Source organism: Phoca vitulina, unplaced genomic scaffold (genome assembly GCF_004348235.1).
Source record: "Phoca vitulina isolate PV1807 unplaced genomic scaffold, GSC_HSeal_1.0 scaffold25, whole genome shotgun sequence".
In the NCBI taxonomy this organism is placed as follows: domain Eukaryota; kingdom Metazoa; phylum Chordata; class Mammalia; order Carnivora; family Phocidae; genus Phoca; species Phoca vitulina.
In genome coordinates this window covers 42,866,898-42,892,157 of record NW_022589728.1, presented here as the reverse complement: position 1 = coordinate 42,892,157, position 25,260 = coordinate 42,866,898, and the positions used below count along the sequence as shown (strand labels likewise).

At 44.5% G+C, this 25,260-nt stretch overlaps 1 protein-coding gene across 1 annotated transcript in view; it reads right to left on the bottom strand.

The window, feature by feature from the left end:
• SDC2 (syndecan 2) overlaps window positions 1-25,260 on the bottom strand; it is a 98,747-nt gene that overhangs the window by 3,731 nt on the left and 69,756 nt on the right. The window contains exons 2-3 of the mRNA XM_032421784.1: window positions 9,994-10,105; window positions 3,977-4,110 (exon numbers count right to left, since the gene is read on the bottom strand). Coding sequence (XP_032277675.1) covers window positions 3,977-4,110; window positions 9,994-10,105 — 246 coding nt within the window. The remainder of the gene's footprint in view (window positions 1-3,976; window positions 4,111-9,993; window positions 10,106-25,260) is intronic.

The window sequence follows — 25,260 nt, the reverse complement described above, 5'->3', positions numbered from 1 at the left end:
CCAAGGGGCGAGTCCTAGGATGGAGCCACGTTGTCCATGGTTTTGTAGGAATACCATCACAGGTAGAGGCAAGATGGCTGCTTAGTGAGTGCATGATAATCCAGATGACATGGTTAGGTTGTTTTAGTTGACACTTCATAAGCTCTGTTTTCTCACCACTCCTCTGACTTCAGGCTCCAGCTCTTTCTGGCTGCGCCAACCCAAGAACATGGTCCCAATTCTCCTTACTCCGTCAGCTCTTTGCTACATGGGGCACTGTGATGGCAGCTTCCTTTCAGGCCTTCTCTCCAGGTGTTCTCCAAGGGCTCTTCCTACTACCAACTCTGGGGAGTAGCCCTCCAGACTTAGTCAGCAATGCTCCCCTCTCCCTACTCACTCTTACAACTTCCACGAACCCTGAACTAGAACTTCAGGGGTCTGGGCTCTCTAAGCAGCTCCTGTGTGACCCTGACCGAGTCATACCACCTTCCTGCACCTTGGTGTCTCCCTCCATTTAATGAAGGGCATTCTGAGGTTCTTGGGTTTTCCACAATTCTAAAGCACAAATCCAAGGTGGTAACTCTCAGAAGCTCATCTCCGGTGAGCATTAACCCCAACCACACATTATTATGACAAACCTCATGAATTCCCCTCAGATTTTTTGAGTCTCTATAATCATTTGTGAGACCTGACACAATTCCCTCTGACTTACCTTCTGATCTGCATTTCAGGGGTCTGTGGGTGTGGGGACAGGAGGTCTCCACAGAGCTGGGGCCACCATGCACTAATAGGGACAGTCCATCAGTGCACAAGCTTCCAGGTGCTCTGGATGGAACATTCATTCTTTACATTGAAACGCTTTCTTGTATAGAAGCAGGGGTTTGACTAAGAAGAATTATTTCTACAGTATGGAGCTAATCTGAAATTCCTCAACCCTTGTATATATGTGCAAAATGAAATTCCAAAAAGGCACCATAGATGATTAAATGAAGTCATTTAAAGATCTGTCACATCCACGTCTGGTTGTTTGGATGCCTTGGAAATGTATCGGAAGTAAAAGATTGTGAGCAATGCTCTGCTTCAACCAACAACTGTGTTCTTTTTATTTTTGTCACATAAATTTACAACAAACTAGATGGGATATCTGTGACAGTGACACTAATACCACTGAGAGACCCATTCGAAAGCAGTCTACATTAAAGATAGCCTAGAGGCAACGTTTAATTTAGTTGTACCACCATGTAACTATAAGATAGAAAATTAAATCACTTATTAATAATATTCACTATCAATATTATCATTATCAGTACCTAGAATAATGTTTGACACATGATGAGTAGCATTTAATAAACCTCTCATGAAGAGATGAATGAGGACTCCATTGAATACAAATGATACTAGGAATATAAATATGTTGAAATGTTTGGGGATTCTTAATTTCTGAGCTCATCTGCCAAACATCTATCTTCTTTATCTAGATCTGACACAATCACTTCCTTGAAGCCAATTTTTTAAAAATTTAAATCAAGTTTCAATCCATTCCTGTCAACTGACCAGAACTCTACTCTCAAATTAGGTTTTGCTTAGGATACAACTCTTTACCACTGAAAGCCAAAATGGAGTTTGCTCCCTCAAGCTAGCGGGTCTTGATGGTCACCGACTTCGAGAGATTCAGTCACGACAAGCAATCAAATAAAACTGTGGTAACGCCAGATGCATCTTTCAACAGCCACGCTGGGTAACTGTGGCACACACACTCTGAGGACCCTCTCCCCATCCTAACATCATGACACACACCATTACTTCTCACTTCTCTCCTTCTCCCATCCTTCTTCCATTCATTCAACTTCATATGTTTATGGAGCAGCTACCATGCATGGAGCCCCCACATGCTAGGTACGTCTGCCTCAGGGTTCAGAGACCTTCTCCTTTTTTCCGATCACCTGGCCCAGGAAGTCAGTCTGCCACCAACAGTAACTGCCCCATCTTAATCCTGCAGAGCGCACTCCAGGCTGGAGAGGATTGAACATGGCCCTTCCGCATCTGCAGAAATGTATCCAGCTCTGTCCCTGCCTCTCCTTTCACATGCCCTGGGGGCACCTTGGGCCTGGGAGGGAAAACAAATGCACTTTGACAAGGGGAGGAAAACAAAGCGTGGGAAGCCCCCATGTGTTCCTACTGCAGGAGGGCACCTCTTCCTCCAGGGAAGACCTGGCACTATGGACAGGAGGCGGCCTTCCGCATCCTGTCTCCTACAAAAGCTTGGCAGCATCTTACTTCTGACCCACAGATGGGTGAGCTCTCAAAGGGGACACCTGCGTTTCTAGGTTTTCGTAAGCAGCCTGCTACCCCGGGACCACGGACAACATCTCCAACTGCAGTTACACACGCTCATTTGGTGAATTGCCTTGGGCTCTACGGCTCTAACCAAATTCACTGGAGGCTTAGAGAATGCTTCCTGAGTCTCAGGTGCCATGCTATATGCACCCACATTTCTTCTTCTCAAGGACCCACGAGGAACGGCTCAGAGAAGCTAAGAAATTTGACCAGATGCAGGATTTAAAGCCTAGGCCTTCTTCAGACTTTTTTTTTTTTTTAAGATTTTATTTATTTGGGATGGTGTGTGCAAGGGAGAGCGCATGGAGCAGGGAGAGGGGCAGAGGAAGAGGGACAAGCAGACTCCAAGACGAGCATGGAGCCTGATGCGGGGCTCGATCCCAGGGAGAGATCATGACCTGAGCCAAAATCATTAGCCAGACACCTAACGCACTGAGCCACCCAGGTGCCCCTTTTTCAGACTTTCATATGCATTTTCCAACTTAAATACCTTACCCGGTAGCGAGTGGTCAACTAATTACAATATAATAATTATAAGGCCAAAACCACCAGTCTCATAGTTTTCACTAGCTAGTAGTTTTGCTGTGTTCTAAATCCAAAGACCTTATTTCTTAATAACTCAGCTCTCAAAATGACTATATTGGGATGTAACCACGTGCATCATTATCACTGTAAGAGGCCAAAGTCTGTAGGCCACTGATGATAGGCCTGAGAAAACGTTCAGAAATAATGAGACAGGTACCTGGAGTGTCCTTATTCCATTACCTGTTCCAGCATGTGTAACGTTCACAATGGTTTTAACTCACAACAAATTCTTTATGAAATGAAAACAAATTTTCTTGGCTGAAGCCCAAATAAACAGAAAATGTCTTGCTTCTTAACTGGGCCGTGAGCTCCTTAGAGAAGGAGCATCCTATGAATGATATCCGTATAGAAGCTAGGTCTGGGTGATAAAAGTAGTAGGAAGAATGACCTACCGAGCTAGGAAGAGACGTGGAGGAACCTTACATGAATATCGCTCAGAGAAAAAAGCCAATCTCAAAAGGCTACATACTGTATGGTTCTAATTATATGACATTCTGGAAAAGCCGAACTATGAGGACAGTAAAAAGATCAGTACTTGCTGGGGGTGGGGGGCAGGAGAGATGAGTAGGCAGCACACGGAGGGCTTTTAGGGCAGTGGAAATATTCTGTACGAGGCTACAATGGCAGATACATGTCATCGTACATTTGTCAGAACCCACAGGATGTACAACACCATGAGTGAGCCCTAAGGGGAACTATGGACTCCGAGTAATAATAACGTGTCAGCGTAGCTTCACTGGTTGTAACAAACGTACCACTCTGGTGCGGATGCTGACAGAGGGGAGGCTGTGCACGTGTGGGAGCAGGGGGCCTCTGGGAGCTCTCTGGACTTCCCCCTCAGTTTTGCCATGAACCTAAAACTGCTCTGAAAAACAGTCTATTTAACAACAAAAAAGTAGCAGGTGGGTAAATGTCAAAACAATCAAAGGAGTAAGGACTAGCCATTTACCACAATATAATGAGAAGACCATGTGTCCTCACATCATTTTTGAAGGGGGCTTCTCAAAAGGAACAATCTGTGCAATTTTAAAAAGCATTTACGAGGACCCGCTAACGCAATGCAAAACACACACACCTTCGTCTGAGCAGGTCTCTTGTTCTGTATCTTCAGTGTCGTGGTCTCCACTTCTGGAACAGCACTAGTGAACCCCATCTTTGGCGGTGGTCGGGATGTTGTCAGCTCTGGGCTCTCTATGTCCTCATCAGCTCCTGGGGAAGGAAAACAAGCGAAGGTGGGCTGAGCACAGGAATCCCAGCACAGGTTTCTCTATGAGCAGAGGGCGCTGTGCGGGGTGGACACTGACAAGCCAGGGGCTTTCACACTACCTGCTCCCCAAGAACCTCACACTAACTTCCCACAGTTTTCACACGATGAGGGGATTTCAGAGTGGATCTGTGGGCAGCCTGGCATTTTCTGTAATATTATCCTCAATGCTCTCAAGGCCCCTTCTTTCACTTCCATGCTCAAATCTCTCCTGCTCGCAAGATTTCTTCCTTTCCTATGCTGAAACATGCTACGCTTCCCACTTTAAAACACGACACAACGACAAGAAAGGCAGACTCTCCCACAGCAGACCCTTTCTTCTCGGAGGGGATCTGCTGCCCCCTCTCTCCTCTCTTTTATAGCCAGATTTTTCCAGTGGCCTGGTAGGTCCTCACCAGCAATCCACTCTGCTGGCCTCCCTCTAGTCAGATTTCCCCTGTCATCACGCTACCAGTGACGTTAGTTAATGAGGTCACCAATGTCCTCCACACTGCCATATCCAGAGGCATTTTCCTGAGTGGTCGTCATCTAATGGAACCTCCTCGCACCACCGGACACTGGTTAATGATCATCTCCTTCTTCATATACTATCTTTGGGCTTCTAGCACTTTGACTTCCCAGTTCTCCCCCTCACCTCTTGGGCTACTTCTAAGTCTCCTTTGCAGGCTCATTCTCTTTCGACCTGGATGCAAAAATATCAGAGTTCCTGGGTGGGAGGATGGGTTAGTCTGGTGATGGGTACTGAGGAGGGCACATTCTGCATGGAGCACTGGGTGTTATGCACAAACAATGAATCATGGAACACTATATCTAAAACTAATGATGTAATGTATGGGGATTAACATAACAATAAAAAAATTAAAAAAAAAATATCAGAGTTCCTTAAGGTTCTGCCCTAGGCTGCTTCTTACTCTACCTTTTCTCCCTCGCCTACACTCCTGGCTTCAATTACCATCTAAATACAAATGAAACCTACGTTTATAACATTAGCTTAACCACTCCTCTGAAATTGAGACCTACATATCCACTGGCTGGCTTGATATTCTCACTCAAAGGACTCAAAGGTACTATGCACCTCTCACATGTTCAAAACAGAGAGCACGATCTCCCTCCCCGTCCGCCTTTAAACCTGGTTGTCGTCCTGTGTTACCTGGCAGTGAACAGAACCTTCCATTCCTATAAATCACAACCCTGACTTCTTCCTTACCCCCACCTTGAATCCATCACCTCAGTTCTGATTTTACTTTAATAGGTCTTCGCTCTAACACCTTTCCACGGTTCCAGGGCCACCAGCCTCATCCAGGCCACCGTAATCTGTCCACAAGCCACCGGACCTGCCTTCTTCCTGAGAGCCCCCTCTCAGTTCACTGCCCACAAACCGGCTGTGACCCCATCACCCTCCTATTTAAAACCATTACAATGGTACCCACTGCTCCTGAGATAAATAGAAAATGTCTCAGCCCAGCCCTGCATGGTCCAGCCCTGAACCACCGTTCCAGCTTCCTTGAGCATGATCTTCCCCTCTCATCTGTCCCCTGATGTCCTGCCAGAAGCCCTCACCTGGCTAATTCCTAATTCACCTCCAGACCTCAGCACAACGATTTGCAAATTGCACTCTTCTCATCCTCCCTTCCATATTATGTCAGAGTCCTCTGTTAAATGGCTTTTTAGTACTACCTTTCTTAGCCTAAGTACATTTACCACAGATTTGTAATCGTGTTTATTTGTAGGCTATTGACTGAAGTCCCCTCCCCCCCCCGCCCCCGCCACACACGGGACTGGAAACTCCGTAAGGCTCCGGCCTCTCTGAGCGCCTAACAGACTCCCCGGCACACACAGGCTCTGATCCAGTGTTTGTTCAAAGAGTGACTAACCACCAACTGCCACCTGGGCACTATTTTGTTTTGTTTTTGCCTTTTGACCGGAATAGCATTTGAGAATTTCTGACATTCAAATACAACATTCTTTTTAAGGTGATCATTTGTCAAATGTGTAACAACTCAAATAAACTCAAAACTCTGTACCTCAAACTAACCCGCTTCCTCAGACAGGAACGAGTAATGAATACCTCCAAGTTCCTCACAGAAGCCCGGTCACGTAACAAGCAGTTCAGAAGAGGTAACGTGCTGGAGACAGGGCAAGAGCCCTTGTTTCTGTTTAATGTCACATTTTAAAATATTTTATTCTATCAACTATCTCCTTTAACTTGAGCACATACACTCATCATACGGGGAAGAAATCATAGGGTAAATCGTGAAATAAATACGGGATTTGGCATTAAAAATAAACCTAGTACTGGTTCTGGCATATTTAGCCAGACCTATGTGACGTTGGGCGAGGAATGCTTGAAACTTAGTGTCTTCACGTGTAAAACAGCGATATTAATTCTCCGAGGTCTGCATGTGATAGATACTAGAAAGCACGGTACACACAAAACAGTATATGTAAATATGTCACAAATAATGACAGCTCCAGAAACACACTGCTCTTTTATATCAGCCCACCTGATTTTCTATCAAAGTCTTACATATAATATGCTTGATTTATTCCTACAATGAATCATTTCCTTACAAAAGATTTTTGCCAATGCCAAATGAAAATTTTCCATTAAGGGCTTTCAAGACCCCCTTCGTTCATACCAGTTACAAATATGAATCACCGAAGTAGGGGGATCTGTTGTGAGAAAGGGGGAGATTTTTGTAAGGTTGAAAATTCCCTCAAGCTAGACTTCTTCCATCAGAGACGGGAGTGATCTGCCTCGGGTGGTTCTTCTACTGTATTTGTCATCATCTTTATTCAAATAGATGGTCCCCCCTTTGCCCAAACCAGAGACCTGGGAGCCCCCTGGATCACATCTCTGGCATCCCTGACTTGTGAGCTTATCATTGTTTCCCCTGGCCTGAGACATCCCACCCCAGAGCCTGTTTCCACCTGGGAAACTGCTGCTCACACCATCTTGCTCAGGATCAACGTCATCCCCTCTCTCCACTACAAGACTATCTGCTTCCCAGCCTTCAAAATATCATGGCTTGGTCTCTTCTACTGTTTTAGGTGTCCTTGTGAGTTTAAGAACAATTCCTTTATTGACAGCTTAGTTGGGCATTGGAAAGTATGCGTGTTCCATCTACCATTTTTAACCAGAACTCTACGTTTCACTCTCAAATTTTTGTTGTACAGCACTTTACCATATTATGTCACTCATGACATGGTGGTATGATTATTTTTTCTCATTTCTGCATTTCTCTGTCTCTTGGTTCCTTGAAGACAGGGACCAAGCCCTTCTCATCTCTCTGCGCTAAGAACATGGCGTGATGTGTGGCATTCAGTGAATGCCTGGAGTGTTCATATTCATTAATGTCCATTCTTGAGTCCACACAAATAGCATGGCCCCATCTCCTCACCTGGGAAGTACCCTCTAGGCCCCTGGCCGTTTTCCTCTGGTCCATTTGCTTTTCCACTAGGTAGCTAAGATAGGAGTGAGGACAGAGGGAACACTGGCCAAAACCCTGGGGCATCCCAGTTTCCAGCTGGGACCGGCATCAGCTAGGCAGGGCACCCTAATTCTAGAGTGACATATTATGACACAGGAGGCAGGTCAACAAAGGAGCAAAAAGGAACACACTCTCAAGTCCGACTCCCCAGCCCTCGCCCCAGCTCTATTACTCTCCGATAGTATGGTCTGAGGCAAGTTACTCAATCTCTCCGTGCCTTGGACTTTCCCATGCGAAAATTGGAGATGGTAACAATCTGTCCTTATAGAGATGTTGGAAGTATAGAACAGTGCCTGCCACACTGTATGGGCTTTACGAATTCTAGTTACAACTTCTACTACCTTTAAGCTGTAAATCGATATACCTTTAAGCAGTGCCAGGGGGTCTCCAAAGTCTAGAATGATGCACTTCTTTGCAGCAATGCTCTGCCCAGGGCTGGAGCCAAGGCAAAAGCAATGTGGATCCACACTAAAGGCTTAGTTCTATCTATCTGATTAGCGTGCTCTGGATTTCAAATGACCCACTGCAAACTCCTTTCACCTGCGCGGGTACAGAGAAGCAGGACTATGTACCTGCTTTCTTTATATTGAACTTCAGGACAATCTTGGCATAACTCAGGAAAATGACTTGGACAACGTCTACAGATCTAACGACTCTTGGATTCTAAGATCTACGAAATGGGAAGAAAAGGGGTCCATATTCATTATCTCTTGGGACATTTTGAAGATAGTTACAAAGCACTTTTGAGGTGCTAAAGGAAAAAAAAGAGGTGCCATGAGTGAAAGATATTAATAGTGTTGTGGGCTATGGAGAACAACTCTTTCCACACTCATTTGGCATGTGTGGTATATATCACTTTCCCAAGAATAACTAGGGCTGTTTTTACATTCAAGTTGCACTGTAAGCTCACTGTTACTAGGTCAGCCACCATCGCGCTCGTCTTTCTCAGACTTGCTGTTTTCCAACTTAAAACACTTAAAACACTCACTCCTATACAGGCAGACCTCGACAATTGATTTTAGTCTGTTCTGGGTCATTCTGAAGCCCGGGCCAGTCTGATTTCAGACATCGATGTTCAGCATAACTTTGACCATCTGTTGAATCTACAGTGAAAACTCCAAGCAAGAAAGGTCCTGGATAAGACTTTCCTAGAGTACTGCTGACCACAAATTCCTGACTTGATTATTCGCTGAATATATGCACAAGTTCTTCTTCCTTTCCAGCTTCTTGGGGGGCCATTCCTGGTGAAACATTTTCCACATATGGTAGATTGCAAAACTGCCAGAATCGTTTACTCCCCCCGCCTTGTATCCACATCCTCTGTAATGTGACTGTGCACATCCTCTCATTCAGACTTGGAGGCCGGGGTGGCCTAGGACCTGCTTTTGACTAGTAAAATGTGGTAGGGATGCTGTGCCAATTCTCAGCCTAGCATGCAAGAGGCTTCGCACACTTCTACTTGCTCTCTTGGGATCTCTGCATCCTCCTGTCAACAAATGGCTGGCCCACTGGAGAAGGAGAGGCTGTGTAGACCAGAGCCAAGTTTGCCCCAGAGCTGGGACAGAGCCCAACCAAAATCAATAAAGCTGCCCAGACTCTAGCTGACCAAGGACACACGAGGGGGTCCAGTTAGCCCAGCCTAAATTGCCATCCTGCAGAATAATGAGCTAATGAAGGACTGTTGATTTTAGCCACTACGTTTTGGCTGGTTTGTCATGGGGCAGCATTACTGAGATCACAGGTTACAGATACACTAGGGGAGTGAGGATATCACTGTATCACCATTTTGCTTGGCTGATACATTCTCCCTCCTACTCTTGAGTAAGAAGGCACAACTCTTTTTGCTTCCACCCATAATCTAGAACATAGGGTTGGTGGCTTCATCAGACTGGTGTCTGAGGGATTTCTTTCAGGGTGGCTGCCCACTTTTATCACTCTGAAAGCCTTCATAATAAAATTAAAACTAATGTTAACCCAACACTGACTACTTGCCAAGCACCAAACTCTAAGAGCTATAGATGCGTTAACCCCTTGGAGCTTTACAACAACCTGGGTGATAGAGACTATTATTACTTTCCCTTTTTCGAAGGAAGAAACGGAGACTCAGCCAAGTCAAACACATTCCCAAGATCTCACAGCTTAGGTGGCAGAGAGCTAGAATGTGCATCCAGGCATTCTGACTCCAAAGGTGTGTCCTTAACCACTGTGCATCCTGCCTGTCTCCTTGAAATAAGCTCCAGTAGGGGGTGTGTGTGTGTGTGTGTGTGTGCGTGTGTGTGTGTGCACACGTGCGCAAGCATGGAGAACAGAGGCGCTCACGGAGGTAGATGGCCTTACCCGAGCCTGAGGCAGAAGCATAGTCATCATCATCAATAGGATACACTCCCGAAGCTTCTTCAATGGAGCTATTGTCGAGGTACATGTCTTTATCAGACGTCAGCTCTGCTCTCTGAGAAAAGAACAAGAAAGGGTTCAGAATGGTGAGAGATCAAGAAACCTGCTCATTTAGCTTACTGTTCAGGTTTACCCCAAGGTGACTACTCCTCTTTTCTCCAGTCCTTTGAACCCACATTTCTGGCCCTCCCCTTCCTCAGGACATCCTGCTAATGTGGATTAAGTCACAGGCTGACCATAGGCAAACCCCCCGCCTCCCAAGGGAAGCCTCAGTAGCCTAATCCAGGAGAACAAAACAGCTCAGAGACCTAAGCACCTATCAGGGGCTTATTTCATTACATTCCACTGAACCTGTCTGAGTTTCGGTGGTCTCAGTGCTAGTTATAAGCCAGCTCAGGCATTTCCTCTGTCACAAAGTCATTGTGAGGCTCCCTTACTGGAGAACTACCAAACACTCAGATTATTTAAGACTTTCTTGGGGATGAATACAATGGTTTTACCACACTTAGGCCAAATCATCACCCAGGGAGCCATCAAGGCCCACCAAACGTCTGCAGGCCTGGCCACGCTCAGAGCTTTGTCACTGTGGCCGACAGCTCCCCAGATGTCCGGGCAGCCCGGACCCGTGCAGACGCCAGGAAGGGAGGGCACCCTGCAGGCAGCAGTCCCCAGGGGGCTCCTCCGACAAGAGCCAAAGCCCACCCCGAGCCCGCTTCTAGGGTTCACTGGCTTAGCAGAGCCATAATGACACATGCAGATAAAGCCACACGAGCACATTCTTTTTATATTACTGGCACTTGGAACCAGCAAATCACACACTTCACATGGAGAGGGATCATTCGCGAAGTACACCAGCTCCACAGCTTCTTTGCTCTTCAGTAAGCGTTTTTGTATTAAAATTCAACCTCATCCTGGCCATAAGAGTAACTCACATGAATTGGAGGCAGAGTAGATGCATCGTTTTTTTATAAAATGGTCTTAATAAATTGGTATTTTCCCACGAGTATCTCAGGAAAACCCAGAAACAAAAGCAGACGGTCAGATTAAACAACGTTTGTGTTTGGAAATAGGCAACACTCATATTGTCCTATTTTTAAATATTAAATTGAATGTTTGCTCCTAAGAGGAATTACAAAAAATGTTTCCCTTACTACTCTGGCTCTCATTAGATTTCCTCTTAAAATAAGACTCTGTGTTCCAGCGGTCGCCGTGACTGGAACCTTCCTAGGAGGACAGACGGGGTCCAGCCCTCCCTAACAGCACTACTTTATTCTCTCGGGTTTCAGTAGCTGCCTGGAGAAGCTGGAGCCTCATAAACCTGAGCCCATGTTCTCCACCAGGCCTCAGCGCCCACCGACAGAAGAGTATGTGAACTCTTTTTTTTGTTGAGCTTGCCACACCGGCGCGTTGAGCACTGAAACCCTCGGGGCTGGTTTTCCAGTGAGCTGGCTGGCCGGCATCGAGTGACCACCCTGAGCCAAGAGCGTGGTGGCATTTTTCTGCTAGAATGGTCAGAGCTGACCTCCGCACTCGGAGGCCATCCTGCATCATCCTGGTTTCCAAGGCCGTAATTCCCAAAGCTTGTGAACCATGTCAGGATGGTCACTCAGCTCTACCATCAACTTAACTGACCCCGAGCCGACTCTCCGCTGCTCTGAGAGCAAGGACTGTACCTCACGTCTCTTTAATCCACCCCAGCTCCCCGCAATCACAGTAGGGGGTGCGTATATATAGTAGGTGCTCAGTAAATGCTGCTTGGGCTGTTGGGGCTCACGCTGTAAAGCAATTTTCCGTCCGGCTTATGTTAACCTCTGTCCTGTGACTGTCATCTGGAGCACCCCCTCATTCTTTCTCTCAAATCCTGCCTATGAAACAGGCTCTGACCACCCCAGTCCCTGGATGTAGTCATACACTGCGATTTTGGATTTTATAGCCTACGAACAGTTTAAGCCCTAAACTCTTACTGTTATTTTTCATTGTTTCATGTGTACTTTCTCTTGCCCCTCCGCTGAGTACAACTTGCTGAAGGCAGCATGCTTCCTGCCTCTCTCAAAATGCATGCGTACTCAATAAATATTTGTCAACTGAGATTACCTAAAACAAATTGGCCTTTGACTCAGGTTTCAGAGTTAACACCTGTCACAGGACCTCCAGGATTCCTACAGTTAAAATCTCTCCATTCTAAGCCTGGGAGATTGTCTGCCCCAGACCTCCCATGCACGTTGCACCACATCTCCTTAAGTAACCTAGAGTCTGAAACCTAAGTCAAAGTATCTTTTAACATATTAGAAACCTATTTGTCCTTTCTTAATATTGACTCCATTTTCCTCTTGGCTCTGTCCAAGAAGTTGGAGGTGGCATGGTAACACGAAGATATTTAATTCCTACGGGTAAACTGAATTTCTGTTCATTAGGCGAGCCAGTTGTCATCTGTCACAACAGACAGGCAGAGGGGCCAAAAAACGTCTCCCAGGGAATTCTGGCCACCTCACAGTTCAGCCACACTGGGTCGCCTGACAAGCAACTGACTTCCCCAGGACAACCCTCCGAGGAAGCTGTCCCACCTGAGCTGCTACAGGACTTGGGGTAGAAGCGTGGGCGCGTCTGGAGAAGCTGGTTTGCCCTCGGCCCCTTGGGGTCTACAGGGCTCCAGTATGGTTGTGGGGCGGACGAGATGTTTCACAGGCTGGAGGACCACTAGGTATTCGGCTCCTCCATCCTCCAGTGTCGTGCAAATGACTGTGACATCAAACCCACAGTCATCTCCTGCTCTGATGTCAGGCGCACCAAGCACAGAGGAGGAATTACCAAAATCCTTCCACAGAGTCCAATTTAATAACAAGCAGGGCCCTTTTCACTCTGTAGCAGATAATGCTCAAAGAATACCTCCATTGTCTTTCCTTTAAACAACAACAACAACAAAAACCTTTCCAAACATGACAAGTGCCTTTTGTGGAGACTCCGCACTCCAGGCTGAGAGAATTTCTGCGCTCAACATATGCCTGGAGAGCGAAATGGAGTTGCACAAACACTCCCCTGGGGCAAGATGTGCATCTCTCGAAAGCCATGGAAAGGGGTGACTCAAGACGACTGCTTACTGCTTTTACACCTAGCCACATGTGGGCTGCCTCGCTAAGCAGAGAACGCCGGGACTCAGCCCAAGCCCCCTCCTGCTCAGGGAGACAGAGCCACTGGACTAAGGGAAGAGTGGCAGGGCCCAGCAGCACGGGGCGGCAGGCCGACCGGGGCATTTCACAACGAGGTGGTTTAGTGTGGGGCCGACCACTGCTGTGAGGCTGTGCCAATCCTGTTAGCTAACAGGGCTCAGAGTCCGAGCTGGAAGAAAAATAGAGCTGGTCTTTCAGACCTTTTCCCCCATGGCTGATGCAAGACGTGAACACCGGAGAGCAAACGGAAGCTGTGGAGAGCCACTAGGTACGGTGAGGAGCAAAAGCTACTGCAAACCTGACGCCACCTTCGGCCGGGGAACCTGCAACCTTCTCCTCGCAGGCAGTTCCTCCCAGAGAACGCACCACTGACTCAGTTTTGTAGCCCCACAATGCCCAAAGGCAGGCAAGATACATAGCTGCTTCTACCCTAACTCTCTCCCTCCTTCTCCAGCCCCCGAGCTGTGGCAACCTCATCATACTGGGCCCGGGCCACTAACTACCAAGGCCTCCTTACTCGGCCACTGGCTAAGTCTTTGCGTTTGACTACACTCTGCGGAGGGACCATCCTTAAATGTCACCGTATCACTCCCAGCTAAAAACCTTTTATTGGTTCTCTGTCACCTACAGGATGAAATAAAAACTCCTTAGCTTGGAAAGAAGTGCTTTCACCATATGGTCTCACCGGCACTTCCGGTGTCGGCTGCCGCGCCTTCCTCTACCCAACCCCGGGCTCCCCGACAAACTCAAGAGACCTGGTCACACTGATTTCCTTTATGTAAGACCACTACGAGGAAATAAACTCCTTTAAGGATGGGAAATTGAGGAGAGCCATGGTGATCTAGGCCTTACATGCTTGAGGATGATGAAAACCAGTATTCTGAGAGAATGATTTAGCCCAAACTCATATGGTATCTGTAATATAAATGAACAGAGAAATGTTAATTTGACGCATAAAAGACCAGTGCCCCGATCTTGGTTTTAGTAATATCACCAACCTGTCTATTTGTGAGACAGGAACTGAACAAATCTACGTATTGGACTTTCTCACGTAGATAAAGCCTACCTTGAACAAATATTATGTTTCAAACTGCCAGTGTGGAAATCAGTTATTTAGAAATCTGAGGTCTTGCTTGAAAGATACACTGCCTTATCTACTAGATGAATGTCCTCTAACTCTCTTAAACTAGCACAAGCGATAAACAGTGGTCAAGATAATTAAAGCTCAAAGCAGTAAGTGTTAAATTCACTTTACGGTTGCAACTCAGGTTAATAACAAAGTCAGAAAGTAGAAAATCTAACTATTTATGGACACCAGACATACCTGCAACTGACCTTCAGAAAATTAGCCTTTGGATATAAAAATAAAATATTCATGTGGCCTAATATTACATTCTGTATCACATCACAGAAAACAAACACCTAGATGATGTTCTTAGTTTTAGGATAAAGGCACATCTAGTCCTGATTTGGACTCAAATGTCTATTAATTTTTATGGTGATTACAAAGTGCCAGACTGGTTGTAACTTTACCTTATCTTTCCAGAGATGACTTAATTAACTCTTTTGTTACTAGCTAACATACACTGTAAATGAATAATAATAACCTAAAATTTTCTCCCATACCGTCATTCAGAGATGATACATGTGTCCTTCAGATGAACTTGACAATTCTGGCTTAGGTAAAGCCCAAAGGAACATTAATCTTAGAGCTTGGCTGGACATTATAGGCATCAAGATCACCTATTTATTTCAAAAGTGAAGAAACAGAGCAAAGTAGCTTTAAAATCATCCAGTCTAGTTGGTGCTCAAACTTGAGCCCAAGACTCTAGACACTTAATTCTGGGCTCTTTCTGTTACAATGTAATTCCCCAGAACATGAAGATATCAGAGCCATTCAGCCCGGGATTCAGAAGGATTAGCTACAGCTAACTGTTAAGTGTTTATTATGTGCCAGGCATTTTGTGCTAAGTGTTTTATAAGCACTGGCACATTTAATCATCTCAACAATCTCCACTGCAGACCAAGGAACTGAGGCTTGCCCAAAAAACATACAGTTCAGAAGTAGAGAGCAGAATTCATATCCAAGTCTGAACTTCAAAATGTATGCTCGTTGAGAGTGCTGGCCATGCTGAGCCTACCTCCCTGCCTGCTTTTCCTGTGATTCACATGTAATCATCATAAAGGTCCTGAGAAGAACTGCAATAGAGTCACGTTGACCTGCCTGAGCCAGCACTTATACACTCTGGCCATGGAAATTCTCCCTCCAGGATATCTATTTAACATCTTTCAGAATTAGCATTCTTGGCATCCTAGATAGGAAAAAAATTCTATGTTAAGAGTTAAGAGTTCTAGGGCGCCTGGGTGGCTCAGTTGGTTAAGCAACTGCTTTCGGCTCAGGTCATGATCCTGGAGTCCCGTGCTCGAGTCCCACATTGGGCTCCCTGCTCAGCGGGGGGTCTGCTTCTCCCTCTGCCCTCTTCCCTCTCGTGCTCTCTGTCTCTCATTCTCTCTCTCTCAAATAAATAAATAAAATCTTTAGAAAAAAAAAAAAGAGTTAAGAGTTCTAGCTTAACAGTTCCTTCTCTGCCTAATGTCCTGTAAGCTCCCCCTATGAAGGATGCCTGTAGTCATGACCATCATTTGCCATTCATTCATTTCAGGAATACCTTCCTCTCTATTAAGTATCCCATCCAAACCAAAGAGGTAATAGAAGAAAAGAGCCCTACGTTTATTGTTGGAAAAAGATACTATTGTCCTTGAATAGGTGACATTTGCCTGTTTTGTAAGCTTATAAGCAAATACTGTTGGATTTACAAGCACTTATTTTAAGGGTTTGTTCACAGCCAACTAACTACCTGGTACCTAATCATGTTCTAGGCTTACTCTAACATCCGGTATAAAATACATACAAAAGCCAAGGTCAAAGGTGAGGTCACACATGAAAGAAAATTTATAAATTCTTTACTTAAGAAAGCTAAAGTGTTTTACTTTTTTTTTTTTTTTTTAAGATTTATTTACGTATTTGAGAGAGAGAGCTTGTGCGCACAAGTAGGGGGAGGGGGAGAGAGGGAGAGGGAGACAATCAGACTCCCCACTGAGCAGGGAGCCCAATGTGGGGCTGGTTCTCAGGACCCTGAGATCATAACCTGATCTGAAATCAAGAGTAGGACGCTTAACCAATTGAGCCAGCCAGGGGCCCCTAAAGCATTTTAAGAAACACTTTAGGGTACCTTCCATAAAGTGGGGAATGGATTTATAGGCATACCTCAAAAATGGCAGGTTTGGTTTAAGTTGCAATAGCATTATGTCCAAAAAACCAATCTACGTAACTTAATTATAAAATATTGCTAAAAAAATGCTAACCATCATCCAAGCTTTCAGTAAGTCGTAATCACTGATCACTGTAACAAGTATAATAATGAAAAGTATGAAATATTGCAAGAATTACCAAAATGTGACAGGGACACAAAGTGAACAAATGCTGTCGGAAAAATGGTGCTGACAGACTTGCTTGATGCAAACTTTCAATTTGTAAAAAACAATTTGAAAATTGTTTCAAACCTTCAATTTGTAAAAAACAAACAAAACCCAAAACACAATACCCGCAAAAAAGCACAATGAAACAAGGTATGCCTCTAAATTATTTATTTGCACATATTAGGAAAAATAAATCCAAATTCTGAAAAAAATCGTTAGGCTTCATGAAGGAAGAATTGCATGTAGGTATAAAGTGTGAAGGAAAAGGAGGACTAGTCAGGCCTGCTCATAAAAATGGCAAATTAAAAAGAAATTTTTTTTTAAATGTAAAATCACAGGCAACTATATAGAGAAATCCAACCAGTTCCACGAACCTTTTGCCACAAACTGAGGCCTGGCAGATGACGGAATTCCTACAGTTCTTCAAGTCTGAACCACTCATTTGGAATTACCACCAAGGTGGGGTTTTCCTGTTGGATACAGAGGGGGAATCTTATCTCACCACTCAGAATGCACATTCCTTGAAGAGGTCCAAGAATCAGGGCAGGGCTGATGATTTCCGCATCTTCTATCAGACCTAGCATCGTGCTCTACGAACCAACACAGGATAAAGGCTCAACAAAGAGTAGAAGAGGTCACAATTCCCCAAAAGGCTGAACCCAAGCTTAAAGCCATTTGGGGAAAGGAAAGAACCATCCTTTCTAACGAAGTTACCTGGTTACTTCACATCTGGGAAAACTAGATCAATGTTCTCTTACCTGGTCTCTTTAAAATGGGCAATCTGCAATTCAGCCTTCTACTGTGAGGAGAAGCTATAAAGGTAAGTGTTGACCTTAGAAGAAAGTGCCAACTCACTAAGGATGCCTCCAATGAGCCAGAGACAGTGTTAGTCTTTGGAGAACATTTCAATGGCTGAAGAGCATTTAAAAAGTAACACTGAGATAGTGTACTTAATGGTAGACATTTTCCTCTTTGTTAAAATAAAAAAAAAGAACTGAAAGTGGTTCAAAAGCAGTATGATTTCCTAGCTTTTGAATTCTGAAACATTTGAATTACAAAATTCAATCAACATGTCTTTTAATACTCTTCCTGAAATTGGTTTATTGCTAATACTAAACAAAAACCAGTCTTCCTCTTAGGCAACAAGGAAGTCAAGTCAGGGGAGGGCAGGGGGAAGCAGGACACACTGATTCTTTTTTTTTAAGGTTTTATTTTAATTCACACACCAACAATTCTTACTTCTGTTTGTGGTAAAGGGTTCAGATTCCTAATCCGGAGAGAGAAGCGAAGAACCTTTGTCCTGAATTAAATTCGTTGGCAACAAAAATACGGCCCCGCAAAGCGATGTATATTAAAGCACTGCCTGGGACCTCTGAGTGGGATCATGCTGAATATGCATGACACACAAAAGGAAAATGTTCATTACTTACAGATGTGCTCCAAGTTGTGCTTTCTTCCTTTTTTGGAATATCAAACAGAGGAAAGCAAGAGGTTTGTAGCCATGTTATTATAAGCATTGCTGCCTCTCCCCCTCCCAAACTAGAATATTCCAGTATTTATTTTGTTATCCATATGACCACAGTTTAGACTAGAGTAAAAATAGAAGCCGTGTGAGCCTAACCTGAAAAGTCCCAAGTGCTGGAGAGGGTCAGTATTAATATATTCTAACTGAAATAACGAGATTCTGTTTCCTGGTGGAGTTTGGCAGGAGCAGGGGGAAAAAGAGATTTGGAATTTATTTCTTATTCAGAAGTGTTTTGTAAAAACTACCATAACGGGACAGACTCCAAGTCAAGCACAAGAAGGCAACAGGCTCTGGTTTAGATTTAATAATTCACTCTAAGGGTTTTCAACTGTGACAACTTTAGGCCCCACAGCACAAACACATATATTCTCCACCCTATATGGGGGCCCACAGAATGCCACGGGAAGCCTATGGGACAGGCAAATGGGCAAGACCTTAGGTCCAAAGGGCAGACCACACCCTCCCAGGCTCCAGCTGATGATGCCAGAGAAGGAACCTGCGGGCTGAAGCCAGCTGCAGCTGATGGATGCAATTTCCAGCTGAGACCATACTTCAGAGCTCTAACCTAGCACTGAGTTTGAATGTTAATAGGAATATGGGACACTTTACTACTGGTCTGTGAAGAGACACTTGGACTATTTAAAAGACACCAACTAACAAATTGGCACAGGCCCTTGGGGAAGCACACTGCTAAGGTGTTTTAAGAAGATAGGAAATCTTTTATACCATCTGACCAGATATTTCTACTCTCAGGAATTATCCTAACGAAAAATTATAAAAGGAAGAAGAGTTAGGGCGTTTACTACCACACTAAAGCAAAATCACCAAGACAACCTAAATGCCCACTATGGGGGGGGGGGGTTGCTCTGTAAATTATGTGTGATGTGTTAGCTTTCTCAACATAGCCGTTAAAAATCATATACCACAGAGCAACAAAGAAAAGTGTTTAGACAACACATTAAATTTAAAAACATATATTATTTTAATTTTTCCTAGTATTACAATTCTATTAAAATTTCCTATCATTTGGCCAAACACAGATAGGGGAATGGAAAACGAATAGAGTTCTGGGGCGCCTGGGTGGTTTAGTTGGTTAAGTGTCTGACTCTTGATCTCAGTTCAGGTCTTGATCACAGGGTCGTGAGTTACACACACACACACACACACACACACACACACACTGAAGAGAGTGCATTGGTGAGGATGGTGGCTTATGAGTGATTTCTTTCCTAACTGATATTATCATTGCATTTGTACACATATATATGGTGCTAAATGCACAGTAAGCACAAAGCCATGAGTCACAGTCACAGATAACAAGGGACCAGCTTCTAAACATCAACAGTACAAACAAGTAAGTTTTCAGAAGTTCAACAGTTCATGCATTCAAACATGGACAAGTGCATATATACAGAGAGAGGATCTAAAGAAAGCAACATGGAATTATATAGGTGTATAAGTGATAAACATTAGAAACAAAACAAAACAACTTCACACTTCAGAAAAGTGCCACAGAATGACCCGACAGTGCTTGGGCCACTCCTGATTCATTTCATCCGAGGTCACAGTAGCAAAAGGTCCAGCCAAATGGATATTCAAATCACAAGATTCCAGGTTCTAAAATTTCCTGGGTTTAATTACCCATCTTATTAGCTACTCTTGGCTCCTGGGTTATTTAAAGCAAGGAAGCTGCTCCCTGTCAAAGTCAGGTTGGCCAGGTTTCTCACTGAACAAGTTTGCCTTCCAGCTTAGGCCCTGCCTGTGGAGGCCAAAACCTGAACTCGGAGCGCTGTGCCCCGATGGGCCCCCAGGGTTGACATGCCAAGGGAGCCCCCAGATGTTCCACACTGCTCCTGGTTTTCAGAGTCTGTTCTACTACACTTATCTCTCCGTAAGGAGAGTCTCTCATTCTGCCTCTTCTACTGATTCCAGAAAGCCTCTGGCTTGACCCAGTGACTACCTGACCTAGGAGGGCTTTTTCAACAAAGATGACATTTGTGGCTGGTTCCTTATCCTGGAAGATTGAAAGTGTGTCTGCACTTACCCAAATAAAAGTAACAAAGCAAGAAGGAAGGGGATAAATACAAAGGTGGTAAGACCACTGATTGCAAAAGAGAGCCAAGCTGTTCTGAATAGTGGGCTTTTAAGACCTAGGGCCAAGTATGCCCAAGCGATTATTCACATTACTGGTATCTGCTGGAAAAAACCACCCTGATTCTGCCCAAGACTCTCAGCCCCGGGCCCCATATTTCTTTTTGTTATATAAAGAAATTGTTCTTGACTAAACTTTTTAACCAAGTGGGGGAAAAAAACAAAACAAAACGAGGGTCAAGCAGCTTTTAAAGAAATGATTTCCTTGATAGAGAAACCAGGACAAGATTTGAAGATATCGTTAGAGTCTATTATGAGATCCATCACGGACCCTGCGTGAAGTTTCCCAAGCGATGGAACCTCCCTAGGCTGTACCACAGCACCTGAGACAGGGGCACAAGATCCCGGACAAAAGCACGGGCCTCACGGAGGATGTTTATGTGAGTCCCACGACCTGTGCCACCTTTCAAGCAAATTCATTTCAGAAAGTGCTCCTGTTGGCATGCTAAAGTGTTGTATTTGACTAATTTATGTGAAGATAACATTTACACATTTGCCAAATGAAGAGGAAAAAAGACTGATAATTTTTCCCCCACCAACAATAAACACTTTATTGGTTTTGTAAACTGACATGCGGCAAAGCTTCCAGAATCCCAAAAGGTGACCTGACCCATCCCAGCGTTGTCTTCTGTCTTTCTGATCTACCTCCTCCATCAGAATCCAGATGTGAAGACAGACACTCCGCCGATGGAACTGTATACAGTTACGATACGAGGGTGTAGAGGATGAGGGGAAAGAGGGGGCCTGCAAGATGGTTCAATTACCTGCTCAGTTGAAAAATATTTAAGGAGTGCTTTGGAATATCTATTTAAAAAGAGCATTTCATTACTTTTTTGCCCCCACATGAGGCTGATTCACAGTAATTCACTAGTGATAATTAAAAGTCTCAGCTGGAACACACATTCATAAGCACCATTTCATGAGAGACACGGCACTTAGTTTTCTAAAAATATGGTAAAGAAAAGCAAATAGTTATAAGTCAAAATATATCAGGCCATCTCAGGGAAATTGGTTTTCTTTTCTCCAAGTGAATCCAGTAATAAAAGCAGCTTGCCAACTGATTCGATCCGTTCCAAAGCAAGCCATACAAAGGCTTCTGTGGTGATTTAGCACCCAAGAGCACTAAGTAAAACTTGATGATGCTAGGGACGCCTGGGTGGCTCAGTCGGTTAAGCGTCTGCCTTCGGCTCAGGTCGTGATCCCAGGGTCCTGGGATCGAGTCCCACATCGGGCTCCCTGCTCCGCGGGGAGCCTGCTTCTCCCTCTGCCTCTGTCTCTCTCTCTCTGTCTCTCATGAATAAATAAATAAAATCTTTAAAAAAAAAAAAAAAAAAAACTTGATGATGCTAAACCTAACACTATTTTCTAAAAATTCCCACATTCCCCAGGATCCTCAATTCTGCCCGAAGTCATGGACCACCCCATTCCTGCAAATGCCTCTGTAAAATAACCAATGACAAAGTCTCGAAAAAAAGCCCTTCCCACCCCTTCACCCCTTCAGGCAAGCCCCCTGAGCTACCTGCACCTCTTAATTTTCTGGGGAGCTCAGACTCTTACTGACAATGCGTAACCCTGGGAGCCCGGGCCACAGTAATGGTTTCTCACTCGGGTGCCATCACATGCCTTCCAACATGGGACCAATTTCTAGTAGATTTCACTGCTCCAGGCATCCTGCCTCCAGACAGTCCCTCTGCCCACAGAGTGTTTATTATTTAATTGGTACGAGATCCACGTGCAGCCCCCGAGAATAACTCAGTCATGGCACACGTATGTAAGATGCCCACCGAAGACATGGTACAGGCCTCAGGGAGACAGCTGGGGAGCCATCAGCTTCTAGGATTCCTAACGTCAGCAGGACATACCTGCCTTTGGCCAATGCTCTGGAATAAGAGGAGACTTCCGACTCTCTTCCTGCTGTTTAACCTTGCACACCGCTTGTGGAAAAAAGTTACTCACTTCTTGCCCCTCCTGCTTTGGAGGCTGAAGAATGCGGGGCTGACTGATCGCAGCTGCTGGGCAACCTCTTTGGCATGCAAGGCAGCAACTCCTCACCTAATAGCCTTCCTCTGCCTCACTGCCCTGGCCCGCCAGGGACGGCCACGAAACCTTCAAGCGGTCACATTGCAGCACAGCCCCCATGGAAACCCATTTGGAACTGTTCAAGCTCGTACCAAAGATGATGTTTTTAATACAGATTGTTCTTTTTAAATCCCTTACAAAAGCAGCTGTAATCAATCGTGCTGGGGAGGGGAGGGGGGGCTCCGTAAAAAGCTGCCACTCAGAAAGCCCTAATATTGATTCCTTCCCCTTTCATGGCTTTTAAGAAAACAATCCCATGCTAAGAAACCATAATCAATTTCTCTAGACTTTGCTAACATGAAACACTATCTAAATTACAAAATATTTTTTTTAAATTCAATAAAAACCATAGCCGATATAAGAAATCCATCTGTTATCCTGCCTTTCGTTCTAGGGAAAACATGTTTGTTTTTGTAAAGGAAAGTCAGTTGAACAAATTCGATAATTATTAAATACTGACTAAAGCTCAGGAACTAAGAGCTGTTAAGCAGGTGACACTCAAAGATTAAGGGGAAATCTGTCTTCATTTGAGATCTGGCTTTTCCAATTCTTCATTTGCAAGACAATATATGCTATTTTTCCCTGTGCCTATTCTTAGAGAAAACTATCAATTCTAAGCCTGTGTTTATAGACCGTCATGATTCCAAGTGGTCACATCCTGACTGCACTTCCAAATACCAGAATATTTTAAGTCGTTTCCCAGGAATTATGGTAGATATATTACTCTGTCAAATCTGCCTCTCCGCATTAGGCCTCTCAGAAACACAAACATTTCAAAAGGCAAAAAGTCAACGTTTAAGACTGTAATGTGCAGATGGAGCCATTTGGCATTTTCATTTAAAAAAATTATATTCAAAATCCTCACGAGCCTCAACAGCCCATTTCCAGATTAGATATTAAGGAAAAGCACAGTTTAATGTAATGTCTATTATCTGTACTCCTGTTTAGAATGAAAAAAAAAAACAAAACCAAAGACTTTATTAAAATGCCTTACATAAAATGAATACAGAACCGGAATCTAAGCAGACAGACAGCCCATAGCACTGTGTCAGCGTGGCACTTACCACGTGCATGAAAGGAGATCTGGTCAAATCCGAGAACTGGCAGTAAAGCAGAAAAACAAGAAAACTTTGCTTTGCCCTTTGCTTTTCTCCCAAGTAAGTATAATTTCAATTTCAAGGGAGTGAGCTATGATTTCTGTGGTAAGGATCTAATCCTCATTCAGGTTTCCTGTTCCCAGCATCCAAAGACCACAGGAGTCTACTGAACGGATGGCTATACGATTTGCAAATGTATTAGTTGAGAAGTTTAACTCCCTCTCCACACCTACCCCAACCCTTCAAATTAGAGAAGGCCCCTGCTTTTTCACCAAACTAAATAAGCAAGAGCTGAGGGTTCTGTAAAACTCCTTAACACTAGCTGATCAAGGGCCAGAACCTTTGTCAAGCCCTACCTCCTGGGGCCGCCACACAAAGAGGATTTCACAGCTTCACTGGCCTGGGCAGCCTTTGTATCCCCAGTACGTTCCTTAAAGCAACTTTCCTCCACCAAACAAATCTCTGGCCTTCCTCTCTTCCATTGTAAAACTGTTGCAGCACAAAACACCCAAGCATTAAATAGAAACCAGAATTAGGATCAGCCTGGTCAACCAGCGCCAATCCCATCCTTCTAGTTGGATGCCCTAGATCAGGGCTGGCTGGGGAAATTTACTACGGGGAGCAGAAATGTTCTGTATGTGCCTTGTCCAAAATGGTAGCCACTAGCCACACGGGGCTGTCAAGCAGGTGCGGTGGGGCTAGTTCAACGGAGGCACCGAGTTTCTTATTTTATTTACTTTTAATCCATTTAAATCCAAATAGCCACATGTGGCTAATGGCTACCATATTGGAGAGGGCAGTTCTGGAGAGAATTTTTAAACTGCTGTTGGAAGCCGTCGACTGCTGCCAGCCTAAGCCACTGAGGGACAAGTGCTCTCCTTAAACAATCACCGCACGTTAGCAGGAACCTGCGCCTAACAACCTAATTACCTTTGCCATCACAACGCTCCCTGGGCACTATACACCTGTCAGAAAAATTAAGCATTCAATCTAAGTAGGTCCTTTAATGACCATTAATCAAACACCTACGATGCACTGAAATGTTTTATCATTTGCTTAAAAATAAGACGTCAAGGCTTGGGGATGGATACACAAAATATTGTGCAGCTGAACAATGCAATATTATTTACCAGTACAATGAGGTGAGCTATGAGGCCACCAAAAGATGTGGAGGAAACTTAAATGCATATTACTAAGTGAAAGAAGCCAGTCTGAAAGGGCTTACATGCTAGACGATTCCAACTATCTGACATTCTGGAAAAGGCAAAACTATGGAAACAGGAAAATGATCACGGTTGCCGGGAGCTCGGGGGGAGCAGGAGGGAGGGATGAATAGGTGAAACACAGGGGATTTTTAGGGCAGTGAAACTATCCTGTATGAAACTGGAATGGTAGATACATGACAAATGATTATGCATTTATCAAAATCCATAGAACTGGACAACATTAAGAATGAACCTTTTTGTCAACTATGGCCTACAGCTAATAATAACCAACATCAACTCAATAATTGCAGCGTACACAAACGTAACAATAATAAGGTAAAAGGGGAGGCTGGAGGAGTCTGTAAAATTTATTCTATAAATTTTCAAGAGTCCTCCCCTGCCCCCACCAAACAAGTCTATTATCATGAAGTCCAAATCCCTGGAGAACTCCTGAGGCCTGCCCAAATAGTCTGCCCTGAGCTAAGCCTCCTGCTAGAGTGACAACA